This window comes from Rhinoderma darwinii, unplaced genomic scaffold (assembly GCF_050947455.1).
Source record: "Rhinoderma darwinii isolate aRhiDar2 unplaced genomic scaffold, aRhiDar2.hap1 Scaffold_570, whole genome shotgun sequence".
Classification (NCBI taxonomy): Eukaryota; Metazoa; Chordata; class Amphibia; order Anura; family Rhinodermatidae; genus Rhinoderma; species Rhinoderma darwinii.
The window spans coordinates 251,151-264,635 of NW_027464123.1; the positions used below are offsets into that span (position 1 = coordinate 251,151).

Here is a 13,485-nt window from a genome sequence, read left to right on the forward strand (position 1 = left end):
TTAATCCTAACAGATCATCCCAGTAAGAGCTCAGGGGGAAACTTCCTTATATCACCAAATTACAAAACAGAAGATAAAGAAATCATGAAACATTCTTCAGTAGAAAACGTCATTACACTTAATGTACATCCAGTACGTCACAGTACAGATCTGTCATCTAATATTCTTCATCACATGGAACTTTCTACTGATCAATCACAGATTGTCACCACAAGTAAAGACCACACAGGGAGTAAAATGTTTCAATGTGGTGAATGTGGGAAACAGTTTACAAAAAACTCAAATCTTTTTATACACCGTAGAACTCACACAGGGGAGAAGCCATACTCCTGTTCAGAATGTGGGAAAGAATTTCACAGGAAATCAATTCTTTCTAAACATAAAATGATTCACACAGGGAAGAAGCCATTTCCATGTTGTGAATGTTGGAAATATTTTGCTACTAAAGACAACCTCAGGCATCATCTAAGAATTCACACGGGGGATAAACCATTTGCTTGTTCTGAATGTGGGAAACGATTTTCCCAGAAATCAGTTCTTATTGACCATCAGAGAATTCACACAGGAGAAAAACCATTTTCATGTGCAGAATGTGGGAAACCGTTTATCCAGAAATCAGGTCTTCTTAATCATCAGAGAATTCACACAGGAGAAAAACCATTTTCATGTGCAGAATGTGGGAAACAGTTTTCTCAAAAATCCGTTCTTGTTGATCACCAGAGAACTCACACCGGGGAAAAGCCATATTCATGTGCAGAATGTGGGAAAAAGTTTACCCAAAAATCAGGTTTTGCTGAACATCAGAGAATTCACACAGGTGAGAAACCATATTCATGTCCAGATTGTGGAAAATGTTTTAATACAAAAGCCAAATTCCATTATCATCAGAGAACTCACACGGGGGAGAGGCCATTTCCATGTTTGGCTTGTGGGAAACGTTTTATCCAGAAATCAGTTCTTACTGAACATCAGAGAATTCACTCAGGGGAAAAGTCGTTTTCCTGTACTGAATGTGGGAAATGTTTTACCCAGAAATCAGATTTCAATAAACATCGGAGAACTCACACCGGGGAGAAGCCATATTCATGTTCAGAATGTGGGAAATGCTTTGCCCAAAAAACAAATCTTGTTCAACATCAGAGAACTCACACGGGAGAGAAGCCATATTTATGTTCAGAATGTGGAAAATGTTTTACCAGGAAAGCATATCTTATTTATCATCAGAAAAGTCACACAGGAGAGAAGCCAAATTCATGATCATAACAAATGTTTAACCGCGAATAACTGTGTTCACTTTTCGTGGAATTAACCTGGATCTGACAAATCCTCGGCTGGAATCCAAGGAGGCAAAAGAAGAGACTTTGTTTTGAATCACTGAAGCTGAGTAGTCACCATCAACCCCGCTTCATATCACTGTAGTTATAATACTACCCACATTACAGGAGAAATGAGTGATTAAAAAGAATCTGCAAGAATGAGCAATGTTCATTATTATCACGGATTCCACACGGAAAAGCCACAGGTTATCCTAATTGAACGAAAATGGGGCTATTTATCATGTAATTCCTTCGTAGCATCCGTGGCAGAAATCCGAGTGTCAGCTTTGAATTTCTGCCACAACTTCTTTGTAAAATACTCATCACGATTTGCCATAGGCAAATCCTAAACGTGTGAACACAGCCTAAAACTAAATTTTCAGTTATGGAGTTTTACTTTACAGATAAAAAATCCATTACATATGTGTAGGAAGTGCCCTTACTTTTTGTGATGTGTCCCCTGCACTGATCTCCTATCATCCTCCCATGTAATATATTTTTGCTGATTTTTTTAAGAATATATAAAAGTATTTTCATCTCGCATTCAATTAACCTTATTCCACTATACTAAGAGCGCTTGGTCAATTAAGTTTTGTCAATTTATATTTCATGTTTAATATGAAATTTCCTAGTCATCTCAATGACCGTCTACCTAAGATTGCATGGAGATGTACTGTATTGGGTCAGAAAAACACCGATTTGTTAATCTCTCATTTCACTCTCTCTAGTGTTTTCCTGGTCCTTCGTAGGTGGCAGACAACCAGAGGGCTTCCGGGGGTTACATATCTTTAATTTTGAAACAGCAAAGGAGGTCAGAGTGAAAAACTGTTCTCTCGCCGCTCTTAAAAAAAAAAAATTGAATACAATGTCGAAGCAGGGAGCAATCAGTTGCCAGCTTCGCCATTCAAGAGGGTACAGGCCGCGTTAGGCCTGCAGCCTATAAGACGCCTGACATGATCCCTGCACAGGCCGGCGTGATGACGTGACTAGATCGCACCGGCCTATGCAAGGTTCCCATCTCTACATCTCATAGGCTGCAGTACTGAGGAGACTCTTTTCGATGTGGAAATGGGGCTAGGTGAGTATAAGATTTTTTTGTTTTTGGGGGGGTCATTATTTATAAAGGGGGTGAGGCACTTTTTACAAGAGGGTGTATGGCACTGTCTATAAGGGTTGCATGTGTGGCACTTGTAGCGTCCATTCCATATCCATTAAAATAAAAAACAAACAAAGCAAATATGATGCTGCAGATTATTACTCCCAGATCCATAACTTCAAATTTATCTCATTAAACCTCATTTGCCAAGTGGAGGCCCAAACACCCAGTGTGTCCAAATCGGCTTGTAATATATGAACATCTTCCATAGACGGAACTATACTACGTGTACCAGAACCAGCGCTACTACTCCCATCCTCTATATCACTAATAAATAAGTTGAAATACAATGTCAGCCGCACAGCCTTGTAAATCGTAGGTGGGTGCCGACCTGCCCAGGTCAGGGCTAACAGACCTGCTGTAGTAGAATCCAAAAATCAGGCAGCACTCCAAGGTATAAGCAAGGTAGAAAAAGGTGCTTTGTTGGTCCATATACACACGACGTTTCAGCTCAACACAGGAGCCTTTCTCAAGTGACTTGAGAAAGGCTCCTGTGTTGAGCTGAAACGTCGTGTGTATATGGACCAATAAAGCACCTTTTTCTACCTTGCTTATACCTTGGAGTGCTGCCTGATTTTTGGATTCTAATAAATAAGTTGAATAATAGTGGTCGCAGCACCACTTATAACCGGGGACCATTCACAGTAGGAATCATTGACCACAACTCTCTGGATTCGGGCCTTGAGAAAATTTGCAGTCCTAGTACGGTGGTCTGCAGTGGCCAATTCAAGGTGTAACTAAGAGTGTTCAGAAATACCTCTGTTACCACCAGTGGGTTGTGGACTCACTGGGCTATTCCACCGGTTTGGTTTTGGGCCACCTCCTGACGGCGCTATTTACGTATCCTTCCTTTTCACCCTTAAACCCCCGTACAGGGATCTAGACTTCGCTTTGGGGCTACAAGGTCGCTGCCTCTTGAGGTGGTCCTGGTGGGAGTAGCGGCCGGCCCAGCAGACCAGGATACAACGGTATAACACACCGAGGGTACAGGCAATGGCAGATTGGCCGATAATAGATAGCAAGTGTGGACTGGACTCCGATACAAACAGGAACCTTTGCAGGACACAACTAGATTGCACCAAAGTTTCATTGCATGAGGTGAATAGTGGAGGTGCCTTAAATAGTCCAGGAGCAAACAGGGATTAGCAGATAAGTTTTTGATTTTGAATTGCGTTTGCGCTGGCCCTTTAAGAGCGTCTGGCGCATGTTATAAAAGTGCTTGATATCCAAATGCATAATCTATACGGGAGAGACATCTGGTTATAGCAGGAGAAGATCTGATCGAGGGGGTGACGATGTCTCCATAAATCAGTCCACCCCAATTCAGCTGCGAATCCTTGCCGGTTGGTAATTTCAGGCAGAGTTCCCCCTTCCGCCTGCAATCTATCCAGAGGGGGGATTACATTAAATCAGACCCAAAGACAAAGTAGGTTAGTAATAGGAAATCGGGAGGCAAATATGGCGGCTAGTTAATAACAAACCTCTGGTGAGGCCGGAGGAGAAATATACAGTATAAGGGTATACAGCTAACACGTACATATAGGAACATATATCGTCCTCCGGCAGCCAGAGACCTGGATAGGAGCCCATCGCACAGATCTAATGTATGTACCGGGAGACTCGTCGCACGTTTATCCCCCGGCGTCCGTGGCTTCTTTAACCGCTCTACGTATCGGACGTTAATTGAGTCTCCTGGAGATAAATGAGGTGCAGATGAAACTGCCGCAAATAACAATAAGCCCCAAATGACATTTCTGATGTTCTATCCTCGGCTGTCACGATAAAACCGGCAGAAGTAGACCATGGGCCCTTGGATGTTACCCAAACTTGGGACCCCCTTCCGCACTGCCGAACCGTTGCCCTGCCGCCCTGTAACTATTTTTAACACTAACTTTTTGGGCAAGCATTAACAAATGGGTGTTACGATTCCCCTGGTCACAGGGCTGTGTCCCTACATACTGACAGTATCACACTGTGCTGGAACACATCCTCCCGACAAGGGGAATTGTCTATCAGTCCAGGACTGCAGAAAGACTTTTTGTGAAATACAAGGATTTCCTATAATAAACATGTCAGGAGAGATGACAGATTCTCTATAAATCTAGTAACTCACAGGTGACGACGACTCAGATTCTAGTAATTTTTTTTATTTTCTTCTCCATCCGGTCCAGAGCTCATGACGACTTCTCCCGGCCATGACTGATTTCTCCAGAATTTGCCACTCAGATGTCTGCGGCTCCTCAATTTTCCAATATTTCCACACCTATAAACGAAAATAACGTCGTTATGGTGCCACATACTGTGCCCCTAAATATAATAGCACCAAACACTGCTATTAATATAAATATAATAATACCATACACTATAAAACACTGCATACACACAGCCCTCTGTATATAATGCCACACACAGCCCCTGTAGATATTACACCCATCACCCCAATAGATAGCGCCACACACAGCCCCCTGTAGATATCACACATCCCCCCCATAGAGAGCGTTACACACAGCCCCCTATAGATAGTGCCATACAGCCACCCTGTAGAGAGCGCTACATAGCCCTCCCCCTCTTGTAAATAGCGCCAAAAAGACCCCCCTATAAAGAGCGCCACACACATACCGCTGTGGATAGCGCTACACAGCGCCCCCCCCCCCCCCCCTTGTATATAGTTCTACACAGAGGAGTATAAGAGGAGAGAACTACAACTCCCAGCATGTCCAGGCTGTTATTATGGGATATCAGAGGACATTACAGGAGGCGGTATAAGAGGAGAGAACTACAACTGCCAGCATGTCCAGCCTGTTATTATGTGATATCAGATGACATTACAGGAAGAGGTATAAGAGGAGAGAACTACAACTACCAACATGTCCAGGCTGTTGTTATGGGATATCAGAGGACAATATAGAAGGAGGTATGAGGAGAGAACTACAACTCCCAGCATGTGCAGGCTGTTATTATGGGATATCAGAGGACATTACAGGAGGAGGTATAAGAGGAGAGAACTACAACTCTCAGCATGTCCAGGCTGTTATTATGGGATATCAGAGGACATTACAGGAGGAGGGATAAGAGGAGAGAACTACAACTCCCAGCATGTCCAGGGTGTTATTATGGGATATCAGAGGACATTAAAGGAGGAGGTATAAGAGGAGAGAACTACAACTCTCAGCATGTCCAGGCTGTTATTATGGGATATTAGCGATTACAGGAAAAGGTATAAGAGGAGAAAACTACAACTCCCAACATGTCCAGTCTGTTATTATGGGATATCAGAGGACATTACAGGAGGAGGTACAAGAGGACATAACTACAACTCCCAGCATGTCCAGGCTGTTATTATGGGATATCAGAGGACATTACAGGAGGAGGTTTAAGAGGAGAGAACTACAACTCCCAGCATGTCCAGGCTGTTATTATGGGATATCAGAGGACATTACAGGAAGAGGTGTAAATGGAAAGAACTACAACTCCCTTCATGTCCAGGCTGTTATTATGTGATATCAGAGGACAATACAGGAGGAGGTATAAGAGGAGAGAACTACAACTCCCAGCATGTCCAGGCTGTTGTTATGGGATATCAGAGGGCATTACAGGAGGACGTATAAGAGGAGAGAACTACAACTGCCAGCATGTCCAGGCTGTTATTATGGGATATTAGTGGACATTACAGGAGGAGGTATAAGAGGAGAGAACTACAACCCCCAGCATGTCCAGGCTGTTATTATGAGATATCAGAGGACATTACAGGAGGAGGTATAAAAGGAGAGAACTATAACTCCCAGCATGTCCAGGCTGTTATTATGGGATATCAGAAGACATTACAGGAGGAGGTTTAAGAGGAGAGAACTACAACTCTCAGCATGTATAGGCTGTTATTATGGGATATCAGAGGGCATTACAGGAGAGGGTATAAGAGGAAAGAACTACAACTCCCAGCATTCCAGGCTGTTATGGGATATTAGAGGACATTACAGGAGGAGGTGTTATAAGATGAGAGAACTACAACTCTCAGGATGTCCCGGCTGTTATTATGGGATATCAGAGGACATTATATGAGGAGGTATTAGAGGAGATAACTACAACTCCCAGCATACACAAGCTGTTATTATGGGATATCAGATGACATTACAGGAGGCGGTATAAGAGGAGAGAACTACAACTCCTAGCATGTCAAGGCTGTTATTATGGGATATCAGAGGACATTACAGGAGGAGGTATGAGAGGAGAGAACTAAAACTCCCAGCATGTCCAGACTGTTATTATGGGATATCAGAGGACATTACAGGAGGAGGTATAAGAGGAGAGAACTACAACTCCCAGCATGTCCTGGCTGTTTTTATGGAATATCAGAAGACATTACAGGAGGAGGTATAAGAGGAGAGAACTACAACCCCCAGCATGTCCAGGCTGTTATTATGGGATATCAGAGGACATTACAGGAGGAGGTATAAGAGGAGAGAACTACAACTCCCAGCATGTCCAGGCTGCTATTATGGGATATTAGAGGACATTACAGGAGGAGGTATAAGAGGAGAGAACTACAACTCTCAGCATGTCCAGGCTGTTATTATGGGATATCAGAGGACATTACAGGAGGAGGTATAAGAGGAGAGAACTACAACTCCCAGCATGTCCAGGCTGTTATTATGGGATATCAGAGGACATTACAGGAGGAGGTATAAGAGGAGAGAACTAAAACTCCCAGCATGTCCAGGCTGTTATTATGGAATATCAGAGGACATTACAGGAGGAGGTATAAGAGGAGAGAACTACAACTCCCAGCATGTCAAAGGCTGTTGTTATGGGATATCAGAGGACATTACAGGAGGAGGTATAAGAGGAGAGAACTACAACTCCCAGCATGTCCAGGCTGTTATTATGGGATATCAGAGGACATTACAGGAGGAGGTATAAAAGGAGAGAACTATATCTCCCAGCATGTCCAGGCTGTTATTATGGGATATCAGAAGACATTACAGGAGGAGGTATAAGAGGAGATAACTACAACTCCCAGCATGTCCAAGCTGTTATTATGGGATATTAGAGGACATTACAGGAGGAGGTATAAGAGGAGAGAACTACAACTCCCAGCATGTCCAGGCTGTTATGGGATATCACAGGACATTACAGGAGGAGGTATAAGAGGAGAGAACTACAACTCTCAGCATGTCCAGGTTATTATTATGGGATATCAGAGGACATTACAGGAGGAGGTTTAAGAGGAGAGAACTACAACTCTCAGCATGTCCAGGCTGTTATTATGGGATATCAGAGGGCATTACAGGAGAGGGTATAAGAGGAAAGAACTACAACTCCCAGCATGTCCAGGCTGTTATGGGATATTAGAGGACATTACAGGAGGAGGTGTTATAAGATGAGAGAACTACAACTCCCAGCATGTCCAGGCTGCTATTATGGGATATCAGAGGACATTACAGGAGGAGGTATAAGAGGAGAGAACTAGAACTCCCAGCATGTCCAGGCTGTTATTATGGGATACTATACCTAAATGGAGGACACCAAGCAGTTCCCTAGAAAATTCATGGTTAATGGCCCATCACAATAATGTGCGGACACTGTCGGGAACCGAGCCTCACTCCCAAACTAAGCATGGCGGTAACAGTGGACCCGCTGGATATACAACAAAACCTATAACTAGGAGTCTGACACACGAGAATTGGGTTAAGAAATATGAAAGTTTATTGAATCAAATTAAAAAATATACAAATAAACACATGTATAAAATTTATAGAGATGTGAACCACAGAAAACAATGGACAGCCAAAACACATATCTCACAGAACAACGCTGTGCAACCAGACTGAGCACACCTGTGTTAAATAACAGTCATAATGGTGTACAAACAGCCAACCATGGGTCACTTAATAGGTGCTGGGAGACAAATGCAACAAAAGTATATAGATGTTGGTAATTAATCTGCACAGTATGTCTAAGGCAGTGATACATCACAGTTACAAGGAGAACAGATGCAGCGAGTGACCGAAGATAAAAATACATTATAATGAACTGTGCAAGATGTGCACATGTCTCTTACCCATGACAGGATGCAAATGCAAATGACTGGCGTCCACCCCGACGCGCGTTTCAATCCAAATTGAGTGATGATGAGTGGAAAACCACTATTCAACATCTTGACTCAGAAATGGACAAATGGGAGAAAAACATAACAGAAATTAAGAGTCGCAAGTTCCAGCGTGATCTTAATGACAAATTAACAAATCGAATGTATAAGTGGCAATATGCCAAACAGGCCCGGGGTGTTATTAGTAGATCTCCATCAGCTTCCTCTGCGAGTTCTATGTCAGAACCCGAGGAAGACACGTTGAGAGGTAGAACAAGAAGTGGCATGGATTATAGCAGACAACATACGTCCAATAAAAGGGGACGGCAGAGGTTTCGTACAGATGAGCGACGCATGCAACATCATGATTTTGATCCTATGACCAGACAAAGAGGCGACATTTGGCGTAATCAGGCCTTCAACAATCAACGCATGAAGGTAATCAATTTGTCTAGCCATCATTTGTCGCCTGTTGACATTGGAATATTGTCAAGGGGGTTGACATTCGCGCCCTCATCTCATTTTGATGCTTACACAGCAGTGAAGGATTTGCACCTCTTTGCCAGGGGCCTGATTTTCAAGAGATGGTTCCATAAGAAGGATGACAATATGTTCAACACACCAGAGGAAAGAGAGGCACTTCAGGCTTTACAACAACTACTCAATGAACAAGAGAACCCCACTCCAGGTATGATTCCGCAGGCTATTAGGAAACGATCTAGTAAATTTCCCCCATTTACTATATGCCCGGCAGTTGACTTATTTGTCAAACTGGTCTCTAAAGATCTAGAGAAGATTTCCCCTTGCATTAGTCATGACAATCTGACTGGGGTTGAACGAAGTAGCCTGAAAAGATTACGAGCCATTAAAGATATTGTGTACAAGCCAGCCGACAAGGGGGGCAATATTGTCATATGGCCGAGAGACATGTATGAAAAGGAGGCGTATCGGCAGTTAAGGAACACCACTTGTTATAAGAAACTGACCTTTAACCCTCTCTCCTCATTCAGTACCTCACTCTCCAACATCTTGAGTGTGGCTGTCAATGCTGGCACTATATCTACCGCTCTTGCAGGATGTCTCATGGTACAGGATCCGGTGGCAGCAAACTTATATCTTCTGCCGAAGATACACAAAAATCCCAAACTACCACCAGGTCGCCCCATTATCTCTGGGAGGAAGAACATCTGCGACAATGTCAGTAAGTATATTGATGCAACCCTGAAACCAATAGTGGAGACATTGCCATCGTATCTGAGAGATTCGGCGGACCTTCTCAAAAAACTGGAGGGGGTTCAACTCGAACCCAACATGTTTTTTGCCACTTGTGATGTAGAATCGTTGTACACGAACATCAGACATCAGGATGGATTACAGGCGGTGTCATATTTTCTGGGGATGACTGATATTGAGCCGATCATGGCCCAGTTCATTCTCACCCTTATGGAATTTGTGCTTACACACAATTTTTTCACCTTTAACGGTTCCTTCTACCTACAGCTCCAGGGCACGGCGATGGGGGCAGCTTGCGCACCCTCATATGCCAACCTATTCCTGGGGCTGTGGGAGAGGGACCTTTTCCTGTCGGACCGATTGTCGTCGGTGAGTCAAGTGGTCCTATGGACCAGATTCATTGACGACATTTTCATCATCTGGCAGGGCACACAAGATGAATTCGATCTCTTCATGGGTGAACTGAATGTCAATGATTTTAACATTCGATTGACATGGAAAGTCAACCGCATGGCCATTGACTTTTTAGATATACTAATCAAACGGGATGATGTGGGCTCTGTCCAGACTGACGTGCATCGTAAAGATACATCAGTTAATGCATATTTACATGCTTCCTCTTCACACCCCAGACACATGATTGAATCTATTCCAATTGGTCAGTTCCTAAGAATAAGAAGATTATGCTCAACCAGTGAGGACTTTGAGAAACAGGCATTTGATCTTAAACAACGCTTCTTGGATCGAGGCTACACCAAGAGATGTATCAATAGAGCATATGAGAGGGCACGCAGATCTACACGAACTCAACTACTCCACCCGGCCATTAAGAAACCAGATGAGTTTAAAATAAGGTATGTTACTACCTATCACAACAAATGGGGGGAAATGCGTAAGTGTTTGTCTAAGCACTGGTCCGTTCTACAAACGGATGGCATTTTAGCCGAAATTTTGCCCACTAAACCGGCAGTGGCATCAAGGAGAGCCAGGAATCTTCGGCACACACTTGTTCAAAGCTATCATCGACCACAAATGGCTAAACCTATCTTTGGTGCGCCAAAACCACGATGGGGCTGCCGCCCATGTGGTCGATGTATAGCTTGTCCAAACATTGTCAGGGGTGATGACTTTGTAGATTCAAAGGGAGAGACAACATATAAGATTACCTGGCCCATTGATTGCAATACGAAGGGGGTAATCTATTATGCATGTTGTCCTTGTCCAAAAATTTACATTGGTCTTACCACTAGGGAACTTAAAATAAGAACAAGAGAACATGTCAACAGCATTGAGGCAGCGAGGGGCACGGCCCTTGACAACATTGAGCTTCTGAAAACCCTGCCACGGCACTTTTTTCTTCACCATAATTGTGCATCTAAAGAGCTTAAAATTAAAGGCATTGATCCCGTAGAGCTGGTTTTGAGAGGAGGCTCTCTTATGCAAAAATTACTGCGAGTAGAATCTAAGTGGATTTGGAAACTCAAAACTATCCAACCAATGGGCTTGAATGAAACCCTGGGGTTTGCAGCGTTCCTGTAAGGGTGTTAGGATCTCTCATGGTGTTGTTGCTTTTAATCAATGTGTTTTGTGTACAGCAATAGCCATTTTTTAACGCTTTTTAACATATGTTTGTTTTTCAGTTCTTCTAGTTTGCCATTTCTATATGGTGTAGTTGCTGTAATCTAACATCTGATTGACCTCCAGAGCCTGTGACAACTTCTTCCCCCCTCACCACCTCAGTGACACGTCCAATAGCGGTTATAGATTGTACCATACATCTTGAGTAGTGTGATATTGCACTTTGATACAGGGGGTTTGGCATGGACCTATGTATGTGCTGTTGTTGCTTTTAATACAACACTTTATTACCTGTGACGAAACACATAAACATATACTTACTGTTTAGCTGACATGTAATGTACACGTCACCTCTTTAATAGTCATCTGCATTCACGTATTAACATATTGATTCATCATTCATGCTTTTATGCATCCATTACTCACACCTATTTATAGATTCATTCACCATTTACGGTTTCATGTATTTGTTACACAATCTCCTATATACATATATATAATATATAAAAAATATATTTTTTATTCATGCACATCATTCACCTTCTTCACTCTCACCCAATTAGTTTTTACACACACACTGACACTATTTATGGTCACACTGATTCTTTTATCACTTATAACCTAGGTGTTTCTTTTCTTGTTTCACCTGCACGGTCCTTGTGATCATTGTGGTCGCCGTAATTCACTTGTACATTTTGTTTTGTTGTTTTTCTATCTTCTTCACTGGCACCAGGATAGTATTGTAACACATATACACTGCATTGTTCATTTTATTATACTTTTGTTTTATAATTTACAACATATATATATATTTATTTATTTCTGTAATTTATGTTGTAATCTAATACGGATCATGTTTAATAAAGACTATCTATGTTCGACGTATTTACACATGTAGGTGCATTGACATTGTTTGATGGATATAGGTGTATATACATTATTAATTGAATTTTTATATATATTTTTCACCATTTGTCTGGTGCTACTATACATTGGCATTTTACAGTTGATAATATTGGTTCTTCTTGCACCATGGAGTACTGTTTATTTTCAACAATTATTTTTAACAATGGTTATTTATGCAGCACATATAAACATGTGTATAGTATTGCATATTTATTTTTGTATAGTTGGGCACATGTATTTATTGCTATTTTTATTGCACACATCACCTGTTTTATAATGCTGGTTACACTCACAAGCAAAATGTGGATAATGGATATAGAAGTGTATACCAACACATTTTTATAGGGATGTATTTGTATTGATATGCATATTTTTGAATATATGGTTATATGCATAGAATCGTATAGATCAATAACAATTTTTTATCTATATACAATACACATTAATTTAATCGATCATATATATATCCTTGTATAGAGTGTGTTGTTTCTCACATTGAATCGATTTATTGCTACATTGTTATTTAAGGATCTTGCACTTGCTTTTTTATATATACATACGTGTTGAATAGACCCGTTACTCAGTAAACAATTGTGTATGCTGGCGTGTTTGCATATATGTATTTGTTTGTAATGCTGGTGATGTATGCATCAACGATGCGCAGTGCTGTACTATCACAATCGCGGTGGGGTGGTACTCATCTATTCATTCATCTTGCTGTTTCTCTTACTCTTTCTTATTCATTTATTTAAAATACAACATCATGTATACCCTATTTTGGTTCATTGTTGGTCCCCTTTCGTGTTATCATAATATGTAGGGAAAGGTTAGGGACAGATACCTCATCCTCTTATGGGCATCCTCTTTGTACCTTTTCTGTTTAATGTTAAATGCGCCCCCGGTGGCGGCAGTGCACACTGCTTATAGACCTCTTTACACGGATCTTCTCTGTGCTGTGCGCATGCGCGGCACCGCGGCCCGGCCCTCGGCGTCCTGTCTCGGACTCTGATGTGGGATAGGTGTTGTCTGCACCTTCTGTTTCCGGGTCCGTGATCCGGATGTTGACAGGCCGGCCCGCGTTGCTGTGCTCACAGCTGATTTTGATGGGTTTGACGTGTTTATTCAAACTTGGTGATTGGAGGGGGACTACTTTAAAAGGCTGGAGAGTGGGCTATGACACCACCCCCAGACGAAGGCTTCCGGGCCGAAAC

General features: G+C 42.2%; 1 protein-coding gene across 1 annotated transcript in view; it reads left to right on the plus strand.

The window, feature by feature from the left end:
- Positions 1-1,859, plus strand: part of LOC142724080 (uncharacterized) — a 121,594-nt gene extending 119,735 nt beyond the window's left edge. The window contains 1 exon segment of the mRNA XM_075848955.1: positions 14-1,859. Coding sequence (XP_075705070.1) covers positions 14-1,257 — 1,244 coding nt within the window. The 3' untranslated portion in view covers positions 1,258-1,859.
- The last annotated feature ends 11,626 nt before the right edge of the window (positions 1,860-13,485 follow it).